The following is an 18,346-nucleotide window of genomic DNA, read 5'->3' as shown; positions in this document are numbered from 1 at the left end:
CGTGTGTGTGTGTGTGTGTGTGTGTGTGTGTGTGTGTGTGTGTGTGTGTTTGTTTTGTTTTGGGACAGAGTCTCGCTTTGTAGCCCTAGCTGACATGGAACTTGCTGTATAGTTCAGGCTAACCTTGAACTGGCAGAGCTCCACCCTCTTTCCTCTGTCTCCAAAGTCCTAGCATTACAGGAGTGCACCACCATACTCGGCTTTAAAAGCTGATTTTTGAAGTACTACACAGGGCTAGAATATAACTCAGTTGGTGCAGTGCCTGCCTAGTGTTCACGAGTCCCGGGATTCTAGGCAAATAAAAACAACTTTTTCTTTTTGGTAAAGAACGGGCATGAAGAGAATTAGCCCTGGTGGAGACCTGTTCCAGATCTGGTCAGCTGGTTGTGGCCCCACCTGTTAACTTGAGGTTTTCTTTCTTAACTCCCTGATATGGTTTTTTGTTTGCAGATCACCAAATCCAAGGTTAGAAAGATCTCTGACTGCTTCTCAAGATCCAGAACATTCCTTGACAGAATATATTCATCGTCTAGAAATGATCCAGCAAAGACTTGGGGGGGTACTACCAGGTAAAAAACGTCTCACAGTACTTGTTAAAAGTGATATTATTGTACCTTAGAAACACAACAACATAGAAAAGACTGCTAGTAAGATGATACGGCGGTTCTCATGAGTAACCCAGCATTAGAGAGGCCTTGGCAGGAGGGCTGCCACCACTTTGAAACCAGACTGCCATACACAGCGAGTACCAGGCTGGCCAGAGCTACAGACAAAGATACTCTCTCAAAACACAGCACAACACTGCTAGTGTCAGCTTAGACATTGTTGGTTTGACTGAGTATCTACACAGGTGTGAGCACATGTGCGTGTCCGTCTGTGTTGGGCACATCTGGGCCGGTCACTAGCGGGGTCTTTTTGTCTTCTTACACTGATAGGGAACGCAAAGATGATTGTCCTAGTTACCAACCTCATCACGGTGAGCAGGGATCTGAGAAGCAGTGGTTGGCAGGGCAGGCATGGCAGTAGAACAGGCCCGCCGCGGTGGCAGGAACAATGAGGCTTCTCGTTCAGCCCTCAGAGAAAGGGCAGGCGGTGGTGGGGTGGGCCTGCCCCAGTGACCCACTTCCTTCAGCCTGGCTCAGCCTCTGAATTCCACAAACTCCCAAAACAGCGCCACCGAGAACAAAGCATTAAACACGGCCTCCTGTGGGGGGGCTTTTCACATTCTTCCCATGACCCCAGCTCATGGCCATCTTGTAATGCAAAAATGAAGTCCAACTTGAAAAGTCTCCATGATCCTAGTGGTTTCAGAAGTCCAAAGTCTGCTCTGCTGCTCTGTCCCCGAATCTTACTTGGAATTGTCCATTAAGCTCTCTGTCTCTGTCTAGCTCATGGCTCTACACTTGCCCAGATTCTTCAGGCAAAGACTAGCGAAAGGCCCCACAATCCAAGTGGCCAAGGTTATCACCGCGAGGGCCCTGCTCTCTAGCACCAGTTTTTTGTTTTAGAAGATTAATCACGGGCCAAATATCCGACGAGAGGCAACTCAAGAATGATTTGGTTTGGCTCCTGGTTTAAGAAAATAGTCCATCATGGCAGGGTGTGCCTGTTGCCAGGAGTAGCTCCTGGAAGCAGGAGTGTGTGGCTGCCGGAACGATTGTGCAAATTAGGAAGCAGAGGAGGGACAGGAAATGAAGCCAGGTTGTAAACATCTCATTTCCTGCTTCCAGCAAATCACTTCCTTCAGCAAGGCTTCATATCCTAAATGGTGCATAGCCTCCAAGAGCAGCATCATTATCTGAAGACCGAGTGCTAAAACACATGATCTTGTGATGGATATTTTACATTCAAATCATTTACCAGTAATAATTTGGCCTATATATAATTTATGTAATAGTTTCTTAAACCTAACCTTCTATTTTCATGATAACTCACAATTTTGCCAGCGCTCAACTCAGCAGTGGTGTTTTAAAGTTATAACATTCCTAAAAGAAGTTTGATAACAAATTTTTCCTCTACTCCAATTTTAGATTCTACTCAGAAATCCTGCCACCAGAAGATTAAACAATGAATAAAAGTCCTGTGGCCCTTAAACCTTTGACGGTTCTCTTTGAGGAAATATGGGTTTCCTAAGGAAAGCTCGCGGTATGGTCTGGGACACACTTCAGGAGTGACGATACCAGCCTCTAGGAGCCGCCAAGTATTTCCCCTGCAACACGCTGCTAACTGGAGCATTCTTTTTTGCTCCTTACCTCCCAGTGAGCAGTGGCTGTGTTGTGTTGTGTGCCTATTGATGGAGCCATCACTCTTCCATGTCAGAAGTGGAGAGTGGCGTCCAGGTGTTTATTTTCTTAATGTGTAAGGATGGAAAGTTCATTTAAAAATGAGCACACAGGAAGGAAAGAATAAATTTTAAGTGCTGTTCTCTTTGGATAGTCTTGTGTTGTTGGTTTTTGTTTTTTGTTTTTTCAGTCCATTCAGTTTATTCTTTTTGTTGGCAAAAAGAATAAAACGTATTGATGCCAAACTTTTTCCTCATGGCTACAGCCATTATGTAACTCACTTGTATTTATACTTCTGAAACAATAAATATAGTTGGTGGTTATATTGTTTAAAACTTGTTCATAACATAAGAGGGGCATCATGGTCAATTAAATTCATTATGGTCAATTAAAGTTCTGCCCAGACATACTTTAATTAAATATGTAGTGTCAGTCAGAGACCAGGCTAAAAAACAACACTTTTCAGGTTTTCAGAGGAATTTGATGTGTTAGCCCAGAGATGAGCCACCATACTGGGGCTTGAAGGACTATTAAACTGTCCTAGGACTTTTACCACAAGTTCCCTGTGGTAAAAGACAAGCCCTAATAATCTTCCCCCCTTGGCCACTTGAGTGCCTGGGCAGGTTTCTAGAAGCAGAGAGCAGGTAAGTAGCAATTCTCAACCTGTGGGTCATGACTCCTTTTGTGTGTGTGTGGGGGGGCGTGTTGAATGACCTTTACACAAGGGTCACCTAAGACCATCGGGAAACATGCTTACATTACAATTGATAACAGAAGCAAAATTACAGTTACAAAGTAACAATGAAAATAATTTTATGGCTGGGGCTCACCAGGAGGAACTGTGTTAAAGGGTGCAGCATTAGGAAGGAACCACTGACATGGAGCCTACCCCCTAGCCACTAAGGGCTTGTTTTTACTTTCCTCCCTCATTTAATTCCTGCCATATGATTTAATGCAATTACCTGATGTGAGATACTTTCCATTAGAAGACGCTTCATCTGAGAAGCCAGTGAGATTCATGTTCAATAGTCTAGGCTATCCAGGTGTCACACAGATCTCTTCAGGACTGGGACCAGCTCTGAGATCTGGCAGCAACTGACAAGCTTTTAAGGCCACCATGCTACCAACACCTAAAACAAGAGGAGGCTAGCAGTGGGAAGCACAGCCTCCAGTGTTATTCCTCAGGTTCCAGGTCTGTGCATCTCCGTGTGGGAGAGATGGCAGCATGAATTGTTTACTCAAAGCATATACAGCCCGACATTATTCCAGCACTCCACAGAAATGGTGCTGTCTTCACCCACCAGACAAAGTCACACCACCATAGGTCAGTTGTTGGCATTTTAACCAGCCATAAGTCTCTGAGTAAGTACATGCCTATAATGGTTGTGCCACTATTCCTCCAGCAGGCCAATCTTACCTGGCCTGCTGGTATTATAGTACACAGTACGTACAGCCCAGTGGTTGTAGGCCAGCTGTCGATACTTAGGGGCCTATACAGGACCTTGCAGCATGAGTAGAGGGTTCTTGCAGCGTGGTCCCAGCTTGATTTCTGCATGTACTGCAACAAAGGCGGATGGTGTCTCAGCACTAGGGATTTACTAATCTAGGTCTGGTGATACCGCCTATCCAGGGGCCTCCCTGGATATGTCCATGGTTCATCCCCAGCTACTGGGGTTATCATTCAACCACTGCAGCTTCCGGGGGTAATATATTTTGTCTGTCCATTCAAGGTGCCATCTTCCAAATCCTCTAACTTCCTTTTGTTTAGATGCCAATACAAAGGTCAGTCAGACATTGAGAAATCAATACCAAATCATCGCCATGAAGAGTCACTGCAGTCCATTCCAGGCCAGCGCCTATTGGTCTCAGTAGTCGGCAGTTAAGAGGTGCAGGGGCAGACTGTTAGCAAAGTGTGGTGCAGCATGAAAAGATGGCGTTGCTTCCGTCAGTGGCCTCAGAAGAGCAGTGGTAGGGACACTGGCATGTATGGGAGGCCCTAGTCTGCTTAGTGCTCTAGAATCCATAATAACCTTCTATAAGCCACTTTGCCTCCTCATCCTGGGATGCTGCTGTGAGCTACAGGTCATCTCTAGTGGAGCCAGCTGCAGCTGCTTAGCAAACCAGAAGGGTGTGGCTACACCTGCTGCTCAGGAAGCTGACACTCTAGGTTGGCACTGCACCCGTAGCTGCTGTCGCCCTCCGCCCTACCTGCCCCTGCAGGGGTCCTGGGCTGGATAAGTAATTTCTACCCCTAACATACATTCTTCCTTACCTCCAACTTAATCTGAGCATTGTCTTCCTCAAGGGTAACTACCCACCAGTGAAACCAGCTTAATCTTTATTATCTGTGCCCGCTTTCATCGTTTATGCTGGAATTTTGGTTTCCTTAAAAACAGAAATATTAGCCAGGCAGTGGTGCACAGCTTTAATCTCAGCACTAGCGAGGCAGAGGCAGGTGGATCTCTGTGAGTTTGAGGCCAGCCTAGTCAACAGAGTGAGTTTCAGGACAGCTAAAGCTAACAAAGAGAAACCCTGCCTGGAAAATCACAAAACAAAACAAAAACAAATATTATTAGAATAATACGTGTTTGTTTTAATCCCAGATGTGGGGAGACGAGGTTGCTTCAGACTGTCCACAGCAGCTGACTATGATTTACCTGGTGCTCCAGCAGAAAGCATGGTTTTGCCAGCCACAGATAGTTGCTGTCATTGTGTGGCATTTAGAACTCTGGGAACTTTTCAGAGGATATATAAATGCAACAGCCCCGATAGGAGGGGTTGGTTGCGGTCTGTTCTGTTCGTAGTGGTGCTCAAAGAAGAAATAAGAAGAAAGAAATTAGGTTCAAGGATCTCTCTCTCCCCCTCTATCCTTTCTCTCCTATCTAGTGATAGGGGGTAAAATAGGGGCAGATGGGAAATAAAGTGTGGAAAAAAAGAACTCATAAAGAAGCAAAGATCAGCTCCATTACAGGAACTCACTAGTTTTGTATCCACCCCACCCTGCTGCACCTCAACTTCTCCCCTACACGCACGCACGCACGCACGCAAAGAATTCCAGCTTGCCAGGCATGGTAGCATAGAATCTCAGCACTTTGGAGGCAGAGGCCAGCGGTTCACTTGAGTTCAGGACTGCAAAGTAGTCTACATAGTGAGTCCCAGGACTACAGAGACCCCATCTGAAGCAACAACAAAAAATTCCAACACAACATAAATCTTGTCATGTTTATCTTTGAGTAACCGGGATAAGACCCCTTTGGTTTCCTCTTCATCTGCTGGTTGCTTCAGCACTCTGTGGCTTACATGCTGGTCTTGGTCACTCAAATCCACCAGAGCCTCTCCGACCTCATATAGGTCATGTTCTCCCCTGAGGTGCAAAAAGGTCTGCTAAGCCGCCCGGGGTACCAGCAGGGTTAACTTCGTGTGAGCACAGTCCTCTCGGGGTGGGTGCAGTGAGCTGGGCTTCAAACATCTCATCTCGAGTTCTCAGTTCCCTTTGTAATGCCTGGCCCCCCTCCACTGTCTTCCAGTCCCTGATATTCATGGGGAACCTCAAGTGACCAAATGTCCCTAATGGCCTATTTGGGCCAAACCATCAGGATTTCTCTTCTGCTTTCTCATAGTATACACAATATCTGTCTTAAGGATTCAGTTCCTCCATCCTCACACTCAGACTAATCCCATCTGACCCTGTGTCTTACAGGCCAGGCTATGAGAGGCTTTTCTCTTCCTGCCTAATGGTCCTCTCAACTCAAGCAGTTCAAATGCAGTCTACTCTCTATCATGGCTTCATACTCGGAACTATGCTGAATCATGGATTTTTCCTCTTTGCATTAAAGGTCAAAACTGGGGGGAGGGGGCATATTCTCTCCAGCCTCTTTTTCCTTTCACTCCCTGGCTTTTCTGTGGGTTCCAAATGTTTGCATTGCAGCAGTTACTTTTTAACACGAATATCATTTGTGCCGTCTCCCTTTTGGTATCCCAGCCATAAAGAGCAGGCTCGAACCCCTATAATCATCTCTTATCCGGTTGTCCTAAAATTCTTGTCAAGATCTTGGCTACACCTGGGGGAGGTTTCTAGGAAGAAGCGCTCAGGCTGTGTCTCCTGCTGCTTCTCATGGTAGGAAGTTCGAGGTGTTTTAAATTTGCTACTTTTGGGGTGCCCTAGGATACCCCTGACCACTAGGCCCTAAAAACAATTGAGGTCCAGCAAGCCTTTGAGTTTCTGCAGGGTTTCTCTCTCCCTCTGAAGCAGCTGTGTAGCCCCTTTATATCATCCATCCAACAGATGTACAGTTCTTCAGATGTGAAGGAATTGGTTGCTGGGGTATTGAGTCTCTTGGAGGTCTCCTCACATGACAAGGAAGTCTACTGCCCAGTTTTACATTCTAGTGTGCTTCATTAAGCATTCTCACAGCCTAGCCCCCAACAAACCTCCTCAGCTCCTACCCTATATACACGCTGGCCGTGAGTTAGGATTGATGGATCAACCTGTGGCCCTCACCCCAACCAAAGGGATATCTAAATCCTAATCTCAAGTACATATGACCTTATTTGAAATTGGGTCTTTGCAGATGATCAGGTTAACGTGATCAGGTATGAGTGGTGTCTACCAGCAACTGGACACACTGGTACGTAAGATCAGCATGTGATCTTGAGGGCAGAGACTGGGGTAAAACATCCACAAGGCAAGAAACATCAAAGATTAGCAGCAGCCACTGGAGGCTGGGAGACAGTTATGGAGCAGATTGTCCTTTGTGGGCCCAGATGGAACCAACCCTGTGTGACACCTTCATCTTGGACTTCTAACCTCCAGAATTCTGATCCTGTAAACTGGTGAACTGGCTCATTTTCCAGGATGTTGTTATTGCTGTGCTAGCAAACGAATACACAACTTTTTGGAGGGAGAGGTGAGATCACAGAGCGCTCCCTTCCCCCTTATTGCATTATGTTATAATCTGAATTATGCTCAGAAGTAGCCATAATTCTGTGTCTAGTATCCAGCAGGTGGATGTATTATTAGTAAGGTTTATCTAGAGAACAGAACCAATAGGATGTATATTGGGAGGGGATTTACTAGTGTGGCTTATACAATACAATTATTTGGACAGCCAAACAGTGCTGTCTACATGCTGGGGAGACCAAGAACCAATAGCCGCTCAGCTGCTCAGTCCACAAGGCTGGATGCTTTGGTGCTCCTAACCTGGTGCTAGACCAGTCTTACAGCAGAAGGGCATCTGACGCCCACTCTGGCCTCCTTGGACACCGCATGCATGTAGTGTGCAGACATACTCCGCAGGCAAAACACCCAGACATAAAATAAGCCTTAAAAGGACTTGTAAAATGCTTTAAAACTTTGTTAAATGCTGTTTAAAACGTTCATTTTTTTGTGTTGAATTTTTAAGTCTTTATTTGTAAGCATTTTTTTTTTTCTATGTGAGTAAGTAAAAATCGAGGTCTTTGAAGGACAAATAGACCTTTCCCTTTTACCTGGAAGCCTGGAGTGAGGGACCGAGAGCCGTGCAGCCGTCCCTAGCAATCTGCTGGAATGCCTTCAAGTCTGGCTGTTTTGCATACTTCACAATCAATGTGAAAACACTCCAGCAGCAAGGTAATCTACTGCATACTGCAACTGAATCCAGGAGGCCTTGCTCCAGTCACAACCACCGCAGACACTCTGCACCGGCCTTGAAAGGTCAAATCCCAGTTGCTTTTTTCCCACGGAGTCCTATTACTTCAGCAGCTATATTCACTCAAGATGACAGAGAACGCTTCCTCAGGAAGAAACCAGTGATTGGAGAAATGTGAAATTATTGACACGTTTTCTGTTTCCTACAAGAACTGGGGATCCGTGGAAATAGTCTTTCCTTTGCCTTCCACACATCCTGGCTGTATACCAGATTACTTAGCTCAGATTTTTAAGTCAGTCGGGGACACCTTCCTATGCTGTTTCTTGGGGATGTAATATTAGACCCACTAAAAGCCTCCAAAATGGTATTTCTGTTGCCAACCTAGGATTTTTTAATGTATGTAGAGAGGGCTGGATGATATGGAAGAGCAGGGTGGCTAGAAAGGGGTGTGTATGTGGGTGTGGGTGTGTGTCAGGGCAAGAGTGAGGAAAGCAGTATGAGGAAGCAGGCATCTGAGGTTGGAAGAGATCCTGGAAGCTGGCAAGACCGGAAGGAAAAGAATCCTGATACTCAACACTAGTAGCTACAAAGACAAAGGCTTAGAGAGTTCTAACTAGCTGGTACTGACTGCTGCTGCTGCTATGATGATTTCATTAGCTACTGGTCACTGGCAATTGAAACCCAGAGCATCAGATCTCTAACCCAGGCACCTAGAGCAATGCTGCAGGCTTTTAAAGCCCAGAGCTATAAGTTTCCACTTGTCAAGACTTGGCAACAGCTGAGTCTGTCAGCCCAGCTTCCAGATCTTCCACAGTTAGGGCCCAGAACTATTAACACTAGTGTGGTTTCAAACCTGGCACGAGCTGCTGTGTTGTTTATTTAACATATCAAAGCAGGACTTGGCCTCCAGGTTCTCCCAGCAGCCCTCAGTCCTTACAAGTTACGGGGTATGGCTGGCATCCACCATCTACCTTGAACTGGGCTGCCCTTCCCCCGAGGCTCATTCCTGTGTAATAGAAACTTTTGGTCACCCGCTTTTTCCTTTTGTACCTTTGGCCTCCTGGCTGCCCTACTTGGTTCCCCTCTCTCGTTTCCTCTCTCCCTCTCCCATGGTTCAGGATTATGACCGATCTGGACTCTCCCAGATGTGTCTGCCTCTGGCTATGCTCACCCACGCATCTATAATAAACTTTCTCCTCCAATATACCCAGGAGCAGCCTTTTCCTTTCCTTTCTTTTTTTTTTCTCACTAAACTAGAAGAAAGCCTACTTACCTACTTGAGGGGAACTAAATCTTTGTAACTGAAGCACTGCTTTTGAGAACTTAGTTTCGACTCAAAAGACAGACTTTTGTTCTCCTACCCTATTCAGTTAGGCGATAGGCAAAGTCGGAATGGGCACCTACTCCAAAGACACCAGTGTGTCTTTGCACCATTTGTACACGTCCCCAGCTCTGGGAATAGCTCCTTCAAAAATTCCACGAAGGTTCCCAACACGTTCTGTCGAAGCGTCCACGTCCCAAGGTCATCTCAAGGACGGAGACACTGCTGGAGATCCTTTTTGGTCAATGTCAGAGTGCTTCCAGGGTTACCGTGAAAAGCAATAACCTTTAATCACCCTTTAAGGCCGGCGAAAAATGCCAGGACTTTGCTGACACCGTAGCGGGAACGCCGAGAGTTACGCGTGCCAGCAGGACTCCTGAGGAAGAGACCGGGGGACTGGGAGGAGGGTCACCGGGACGACCCTGAAGTCGGCTTACGGTGGGGGTCGCGCGGTTCCCGGGGAGCTTCTGTCCATCTCCCCCGTCCACCGCCCCTCAATGGGGAGTAAAGCTCCCAGTTTCTCCTACGTGGCCTGTCGGCCAATGGGAACGAAGCTTTAGAGTTGCTGGGCGGGGCCCGGCCCGACGTACCCGGGCAAGCACTGCCCCGCCCCTCGGTCGCGCACGCGCGTCTCCTGCGCGCTCCCGCCCCGGAGCCGCCCGCGCTCGTGCCCGCGGGCCCGTGCGAAGCAGCCCCGGCCGCGCCCCGCCCGCTGCCGGCTGCGGGCGGCCGCTGCGGGTCTGCAGGCCCCGGTGGGGGAACGCCTCAGCCACCGGCCATGGCCGACCGCGGATGCCCTCTGGAGGCGGCGCCGCTGCCCGCCGAGGTGCTCGAGAGCCTGGCGGAGCTGGAGCTGGAGCTGTCGGAAGGTGAGAGCGGCGGGATCCCCCCCCCCCCATCACTCCCCCGGCGGGGACCCTCGCCGCGAGACCCCGCCCGGGGACGCCCTCTTCGGGAGCGTCACCCCGGGAACCTGCCGGGGACCCTCACCCGGAATCGTCGCCTCCCGGGGAACTCGTGCCGCTGGGCCGCTCGCCCGAGACCCCGCCAGCTTCTGCAGACCGGCGGGTGCCCGGCCTCCGAAGGACACCCGGAGGGACGGGCTGGGAGGTGGGCCTAGCCGGACTCACTGCCCGAGCTGTGGTCTGTGGCGTCCAGGCCGTGGGCTGTGCTTCCAGGGGCGGCTTCTGCAGGAAGGCAGGAAGCCCGGGATGCAGAAGCCGAGCCCCACCCCTGGGACTCCAGACCGCCTCGTGAGCCTCAGTTTCCTCACCTGCGAAACGAGGCAGTAAGAACCGTGGCTTTGTGGATTCTGAGGCTAAAGTGCGTTAGTAAAACGCGTTAACACTTGGGAGGAGGTTGGCTCCTTCATGGAATTTTGATAGGTTTAATGCACACTTCGGGGGGCAAGCAAGGGCCACGGTGCGTGTGTGGGGAGGTCAGAGGTCAATGTGCGCAGACCCGTGATTCTCTCCTTTCACCTTGTGGGGTCTAGGGATGAACTTGGGTTGCCAGATTAGAGGGCAAGTGCCCGCCGAGCCATCTCATCAGCCGTCTGCATGAAAATTTTAAAAGTTAAGAAGCCAAGTAAGTGGTTGTTAGAAACAGACCGGGGTGGAGTGGGGGATAATAAGACTTAAGAGATAGTGAGTGACAACCTCGAGGTGGATGTTATACCTCTCAGGATGGCTGGGAAGAGTTCCTTTCTTCATAAACCGCCCCTGACCCCAGACCTTGGGAGGAAAGCCTCTGTGCTTCTTAAGTCTGCTTTTGAGACTTGAATGCATTTTGAACTTTTAACTTTAGGTTGGTATGCTTTGTCGTTGGTTTAGTGAATATTTGAGAATTCTTTCTTTCTTTTTATGTATGTGGGTATTTTCTCTGCCGGTTTGTCTGTATACCCCATGCATGGCCAGGTGCCCCTGGAGGCAGAGAGGGTATCAGGTCCTTGTGGGTGCTGTGAACCGAACCCAGGTCCTCTGGAAGAACGGGTAGTGAACTTACCCCCTGAGCTACCTCTCCAGCCCCACTTTGAGAACTCTTGATTCTCTTTTCAGGCGTGGTCAGGAATGATTGAGAAAAAAAGCCTATTGTGCTGGATTTGATATGGCTCCTCAGGGAAAACCACATAGTTGTAGCTTAGCTTTTACGTATCAAGTGTGCTTTTGCAGATTGCTCCTAATTTCTGCTTTGGAATATCTGCTATTCCAATTCCTTGGGTTATATGTTTGAGTGCTTGCCAGGAGTTGACAGCTAACTAAATTATTTCCTAAGAGCAAAAACTTCATAACTAGTGACAGAACGAGAGTATATGTCAACTGAAGAAATATCTCTTAAGTCAATGACATCTACTTATACTGATACTATTTTAGACATATGTAGAGATATATATGTAAGTAAAGGATGTAAGGTTGTGTGGCGATGGAGAGACTGAAAAAAAATAGCCTAAGTGGAGAAGGAAGGCAGACAATGACATGTTCGTAGAAGGAGATTGCATTGGCAGCCTGGGATTCAGTAATCATAGTTTCTTTCCTTCCCACTCTTAGAGAGCTGCATTTCGTTTTGCCAGATAGGTTAGGTTATCATAGGCCAGATAGTGGGAATCTTGGCAGAGTCACACTTGGCCCTGATAACAGCGAACTTCACACCTCAACCCTGGATCCTATGGTTTGTGATTGTTGTTGACATGTCGCCTTCCCTCTTGGGCTTCGAGATGCCTGGCAATGCAGACTGTGTTTCAGGCAGTGACTTCTGGAGTTTTCACAGAGAGGCTGGCATCTTGTAAGTGTCATCTGGTAAGCCACTGATTTATAACATGTCTAAACTTGGGTTTGGCCAGCTGTAAAAGGAGGTTAACGTTTTATTGACATTTCAAGGTTCTTGTAAAGATTTACTCAATGTATGTAAGTATTTTGAAACTGTGAAGGTGCTTTATTTAAACATTAAAGGAATGCATTATTAATGAGCCACAATCCTAAAACATTTTTTAACTTTAAGTTTTTGGCATGTGAAATAGTGTGATTATGACCTTTCATACATATATGTTTTACTTTGCTTATGTTCACCCCATTACCCTCTTTTGTCCCCCAGCTTCTGTTTCCTTCTCTCTCCCCAAACAGTTCCCCACTTCTGCATTCAGTACCACATAAAATTTGTATATGTAGAGAATTACCCGAGTCCACATATAAAAGTTAAACATTTGTCTTTCTTTGTGTCCTTCATTATTCCTGCTCCTAACTTTCTTTCTTTCGTTCTTGCAATGGAGTAATGTCAATTTCACATTACCCCCATTTGTTTAAGGATCCCCTAGAACTTGGATTTGTCGAGGCTGGGAACATTGGAGGGAATGGGAAGAACCCAGTATAGTAAGGGAAATAGTAGTGAGAGCTGGGACCTGGACAGTCTAGAAAGTGTGTACCTTCTTCAGCCCCACGCACGCAGGGAATGGTTGGTGTTACCTGGATAAGGTGGAAAATCCGTGTCTCCCCTCAGCTGTTCATCAGCAGTGACTAGACAGAAGCCCCACTCTGTCTTTATTCATAAAATGTGGCCTTGTTCTCCGTTATCACTAGTTCTTTATCATCTACCATTCTGATTTGGGTTGGCCCTTAGAGAAGGTTCTGGTCTTCAGCTATGTTTAGTTCTTCTTACACGGAAGGTGTATTGGAGTCATTCTCCACCTGCCCTCCAACATAATAAGGCACAGGTGTTTTCTTGCTCCTCTTCCTTCCCCTTCAGAAGTTTCCCTTCTGCTTTTAAGATTGTTGTTGTTGTTGTTGTTGTTGTGTGTGTGTGTGTGTGTGTGTTTGTGAATGTGGGGGATATGAGTGAACACATGCCTTGGTCTGCATTTAGAGGTCAGAGGACAACATTTGGGAACCCATTCTCTCATTCCACCGTGGGTTTCAGGGTATGAACTAAGACCCTTAGTGGTAAGCATTTTAAACTGCTTGAGCCATCTTGTCAGCCCTGAAACTTGGACTTCTTAAAATAAATCTTCACTCCTTTTAAGGTAATTTAGGTACTTGTCACAGCCGCCGCCGCCGCAGCAACAAAAATGGGTCAGGAGTGGTGAAGAGCACTTACCGCACTTGCAGAGGACCCTGGGCCAGTTTCCGGCTCCCACATGGTGGCTCCCAACCACCTGTAACTCCAGTTTCAGGGAACCTAACAATCTCTTTTGACCTCTGCAGGCACTAGGCACACATGTGGTGCACAAACATATGTGCGGGTCAGACACACGCAAACATTTAAAAAATAATAACCGAGAAACAGAGTGGAACAAACGAAAACAAAACCTCCTAACACAATTATGGACACGTTAGCCACTGTCCTATCTTTTTGCCTTCTCTTACTTGGTAGAGAGAGGGAGGCACTATGGGATGTTACTGCAAACCGACAGTGGGCAGCTTGGAGGACGAGGGGCATCCCAAATAGGTGGGTTAGTCAACAGTCATGCTCGTAGAAGGAATGGGATAAATGAGCCTTATAATGAGCAGCTGTGAAACTAGCGGTGCGGTTGAAGCAGTAATAAAAAGCTTCCCGACTGGAAAAAAAAAGCCCAGGACAAGGTTGATTCACTGCAGAACTCTACCAGAACTTTAAAGAACTGATACTAACGCCACTCAGGTTATTCTATAAAGTAAGAGAGGAAGGGGAGCTTCCAAACTCTTACAAAAGCCACATAAGGCCATGGCATGAAAACGAAAACCACGGACCTACCTTCCTGATGGGAAAAAAAAAAAAAAGTTGCAAAATCCTCAATAAAGTACTCAAACAGAGTTCAACATCAAAAAGTCCATTTATCATGACTAAATTGGCTTTATCATAGCATTGTGGTGACAGTTCTATGTGCATAAGCCAATAAATGCAATTCAACACATTAATGGACTAAAGGATAACACATGATCATCTCCAGAGAGAGAGAGGAAAAAAAAAAAGAAAACCTTAAAACAAAAATTCAACAACCATTCCTGATAAAAGTCATGAAGAGTCTAGGGATGGAGGGATCATACTTCAGTATAATGAAGTTTGTTGATAAATCTGCAGCAGAAATCACACTAGATGGACAAAACCTCAAAGCATTTTAGGTAAGACTGAAACAAGGCAAGGGTGTTTGCTCTCTCTACTTCTGTTCAATACAGTGCTTGAAGTCTAGCTAGGCCAATATTATAGGGGAAGCAAATAAAATGGAAACAAGTAGGAAAAGAAGAAGTCAACATATCTTCTTTTTTCAGAACATATGGTTCTATATGGAAGAGGCCCAAAAAGACTCCATCAAGAAACTCCCAAGAACTCATAAAGACTTCATCAAAGTGGCAGGGCACAAAATCAACATACAAAAATCGGTAGCTTTCTTACATACCAATGACAGGCTGAGATCAGGGAAACATCCACAGTAGCTACACAAAAGATGACGTACCTAAGGGGAAAAACAAAATAACCTGGCCAGTGAAGCAGAAGACTTCTACAATGAAAAACTGGAGATACTACAAGAAGGCCAGGAAACACTGGAAAACACAGGCACAGGTGAGGGCCCACTGAGAAAGACTCCAGTAGCGCAGAAGAGAAGACCTACCACCACCAGGTGGGATAGCATAAAGCCCAGCCAAGGCAGCTGTGAAGCGAACCAAGAGGCAGACACAGAGCTGGGGAGAGCCTCTGCCAGCTATTCACCCGACGGGATTCGTGTCTCGAATACACAAAGAACTATGAAGCTGAACATTAAGAATATAAATAGCCCGATTAAAAAAAAAAAAAGGCCAAAGGAACCCAACAGAAAGTTCTCAGAGGAAGAAATGTAAATGGCTAGGTAACAGTTAAAAGTGTTCAGCATTCATTAGGGAAATGAAAATGAAAACTGTGTTAAGATTCTCTCTGGCCCCAGCCAGAACGGTCATCATCAGAATAAAGGTGGCAGCAAATGGCAGTGTGGATGTGGCAAGGTAGGGTGGTGCTTATACGCTTTTGGTGGGAATGTAAACTAGTATGGCCACTTTGGAACTCAGCCTGGAGGGTTCTTGGAAGGAAAAAAAAGCCCTATAACCCAGCTATACCACTCCTGGCCGTGCATCCAGAGGGTTTTATATGTACTACAGAGATACTTGCTCGTCCACGTTCAGTGTTGCTGTATTCACAACAGTTAATAGAACCAACCTAAATGGCCATAATCAGATAAATGGATAGGAAAAAGTGGTCCATATACATATATACAGTAGAATATTACTCAGCTGTCAGAAAAATAAAATAACACAATTTGCAGATAAGTGGATGGAACTTGAAAAAAAAAAAAAACCATATAGAGTGAACTCAGGCCCAGAAAGACAAATGCTGTCTATTTTCTCTCATGTACAGGGCCTAGCTTCAAATCTTCCTTTAACTTGCTGTACAACTGGAAGCCAGGAGACTGGAAGGCAGCTTTTTCTGGAGAGTGCACACCTTAAGGCAGGGAGGACAGTAGGTTATAGGTGAAAGGAAAGATAGAATCCTGGGGGTGAAAAGGCTTGAGCAAGGGCGGGTGTGGGGATCCGGGGGTACCCGGGGGTGGACCCCCAAAGGAAGTGTGCATAAAGCCCATGTGGAGGCCTACTGTCCCACAACCCGAGTAAGAAGTAATTGGAAAGTTGGTAGGATACATGAAATGAAGGAGGAGGGGCGAAGAGTGGAGGTTAAAAGACTGAGCAGGGGCCAGGATGGGTGGGTGAAGAAGAGGGACGGTAGTGGGTGTGTTAGGCAAATCTCAGGATGTATGCAAAAGCCTCTGGAAACCCACTGGTAGTGAGCTAGGTTCAAAATACAGCTTAAAAAAAAAGTTAGTGTAGAATTGCCCTGCATGGGTGGACAGTGTTACTCCAGAACACACAGATAACTAAATGAAAACCATGGTTTAAGTTATGGGATACCTCCCCTGCTAATTATTGGTGTCCGAGAGGCCTCCAAGGTGACACAGGTTGTATCCATTGTCCTTGGTTGCCCATTGTAACTACATGGTAAGACCACATTGCTGGAGACCCTATATGCTTTGGTTGTAGGACACAGAGAAGTCGGTTTCAAGCTGACCAGGAAACTTTCTTCCTACTGGCCAGCTTTCACAGTTCCAGAAGGTCCTATGCGGACTACCGAGGGCAACAAGACATCAGTGGTCGTACTCAGTGCTGGAGCCTACAGAACCAACTGGCCAGTCAAGATGTTCCCACTGGTGTATAGGGGCATGACTAGCATAGGGTGGCAGTTGGATTTGAAGTGTTCTCTACAGGAGGACACTTCTTGCTTGCTACTGTAATCCTGATCAAAAGCCGATGGCTGATGAGGTTCGGGGTCCGAGGGTAGAACCTGCTATTGTTAGTTTGATAAACGGCTCTGCTCTTAAAGTACCCCTAAGTACTTACGTTTATAGCCATAGATCCATTGCTCTTATCCAGGTAGAGAACTTGTTTTTGCAGTGAGTAGTAGTCAGTGGAGATACACGTAACTGGTCAGAGTACTGAGAATAAAGACTGAGTTGCTCAGCCCTAAACAGGACATCTGTATCCCTGCCCTTTCCTCTTCTCCCATAAGGCTTGAGGAGGCAGAAAGAATTTGGGAAACAAAAGACATGGAGGAGTGCTTTTCCGTGTTGTCTTCTGCTCGTGGCTGTGTACTTGTGAATGGTACAAGATCAAGCCCACCAAGATTATGGCACAGATGGGGTAGGTGATCTCTAGGCCACACCCCCTACTGAAGAGCCAACGGCAGTTGGCAGTTTTTGGGGAAGGAGAATGATTCTTTTTGAAGATGTGGACTGATAGGACCCCCGAGCTCCAGGAATGACTGTGCCGGTGCATGCAAAGGCAGCAGTAATTGGATTAGTGGGTGATTAAAAGAAAAAAAGACAAAGTTCGAGTGGGGAACAGGGGTAGATAATTGTATACATGTATGCTTGTCAACAGCAAAGAAAAATTAAAATTTAAAATTATATCTGAAAACCAGTGACACCCACACAGTAATTTCATTTATCATCTTCCGTTTCAAAGCCACCCCATGTAGCCCAGGCTGGCCTGAAACTCACTGTGTAGAACAGCCTGGCCTCCAACTCTGAGAGATTGACCTGCCTCTGCCTCTGGGATTTAAAGGTGTGTGCCACCACGCCTGCCTTCGTTCGCAAAAGTAAAACGAGAAAAACCAGCTGGGAAGCCAGTGAGCAGTGTCCCCAGATGAGAAAAGCTGCTTCGATTGAGTGTTGGCTGGAGAGGAGGCAGGAAGGGTCCGACCTCTAGTGACTGCTGATGGTAGAGCTGAGGGTGCAGAGTTGGAGAGAGAAATGAAGGCTTTGGGCTCGCAGTGCTGCATATGTAATCATGAGGTGGGCAGAGTCACAGACGGCAGACTCTGATGGGAAACACACGTGAAGACGTGAGAAGTTCAAGAAAGAACCTGCCTGAACAGAACCCCGGGAAGTGTGTGAATTATAATGTGTCAGCCTGAACTTTAAGGAGAGATCTGAGCCACAGATGGGCGTTTCATTCATTGTTGCCCTGAAGTATGTGCTGACACGGATGTGCACTTTGAGGGACGGTGATGTTAATAAAAACAAATGGAAACTTCAGATCATGGTAAGTGTTAAGGGCAGATAATGGAGGACAGTCGGGTGAGGGTGAATCTATCTGTTGAGGATCAGGAGGTCTTGAGGCTAAAGAGGAAAGGCATTTAAGGAGGAGGAGTGACTTTAAACCAAAATGAGAAACCAGGGGAAATTTTAGGACTCTGCAGATGTAAAGTTCCAGTGTAGGTGAAGACCTGTTCTGTAGGAGGACCACGTTCATGGAGCACAGGAAGACAGAAGGGCCGGAAGCCCTCCCACAGTCCCTCCAGCCCCCGCAGAACTGGCATTCACCTGAAGAAGAGGAGGGTTATTCTCTAATATGTGCTTGTGTAGAAATCCTACTCCCTATTCTGGGTTTAGGACCTGATAACTGACACCAGGGGAAGGTCCTGAGTACTGAGGTGGGAACCCCGTTTAAACACAGATGTAGACTCTGATGTAAGTGTAGATACATGGATGCAGATACAGGTAAAGTTTAGTTTCTCTGTGCTCTTAGAAACGATTCACACTCTTCCTTGACACACCTCAGGTAAAC

At 46.8% G+C, this 18,346-nt stretch overlaps 2 protein-coding genes across 6 annotated transcripts in view; both read left to right on the top strand.

Moving 5' to 3' along the window:
- Pcnt (pericentrin) overlaps positions 1-2,605 on the top strand; it is a 96,357-nt gene extending 93,752 nt beyond the window's left edge. For all 3 annotated transcript variants that reach the window (XM_055607091.1, XM_055607090.1, XM_055607089.1), the window contains 2 exons: positions 451-569; positions 2,031-2,605. In XM_055607091.1, coding sequence (XP_055463066.1) covers positions 451-569; positions 2,031-2,071 — 160 coding nt within the window. In that variant the 3' untranslated portion in view covers positions 2,072-2,605. The remainder of the gene's footprint in view (positions 1-450; positions 570-2,030) is intronic.
- A 7,324-nt stretch (positions 2,606-9,929) lies between these two features.
- Dip2a (disco interacting protein 2 homolog A) overlaps positions 9,930-18,346 on the top strand; it is an 80,314-nt gene continuing 71,897 nt past the window's right edge. For 2 of the 3 annotated variants that reach the window (XM_055606963.1, XM_055606962.1), the window contains exon 1: positions 9,931-10,099. In XM_055606963.1, the coding sequence (XP_055462938.1) occupies positions 10,009-10,099 (91 nt within the window). In that variant the 5' untranslated portion in view covers positions 9,931-10,008. Of the gene's footprint in view, positions 10,100-18,346 lie in introns of all 3 variants that reach the window. The other variant, XM_055606961.1, reaches the window with a different exon arrangement.

The sequence above is a fragment of the Psammomys obesus genome, unplaced genomic scaffold (genome assembly GCF_907164565.1).
Source record: "Psammomys obesus unplaced genomic scaffold, mPsaObe1.curated_primary_1811, whole genome shotgun sequence".
In the NCBI taxonomy this organism is placed as follows: Eukaryota; Metazoa; Chordata; class Mammalia; order Rodentia; family Muridae; genus Psammomys; species Psammomys obesus.
This window is presented reverse-complemented; position numbering and strand designations above follow the sequence as displayed.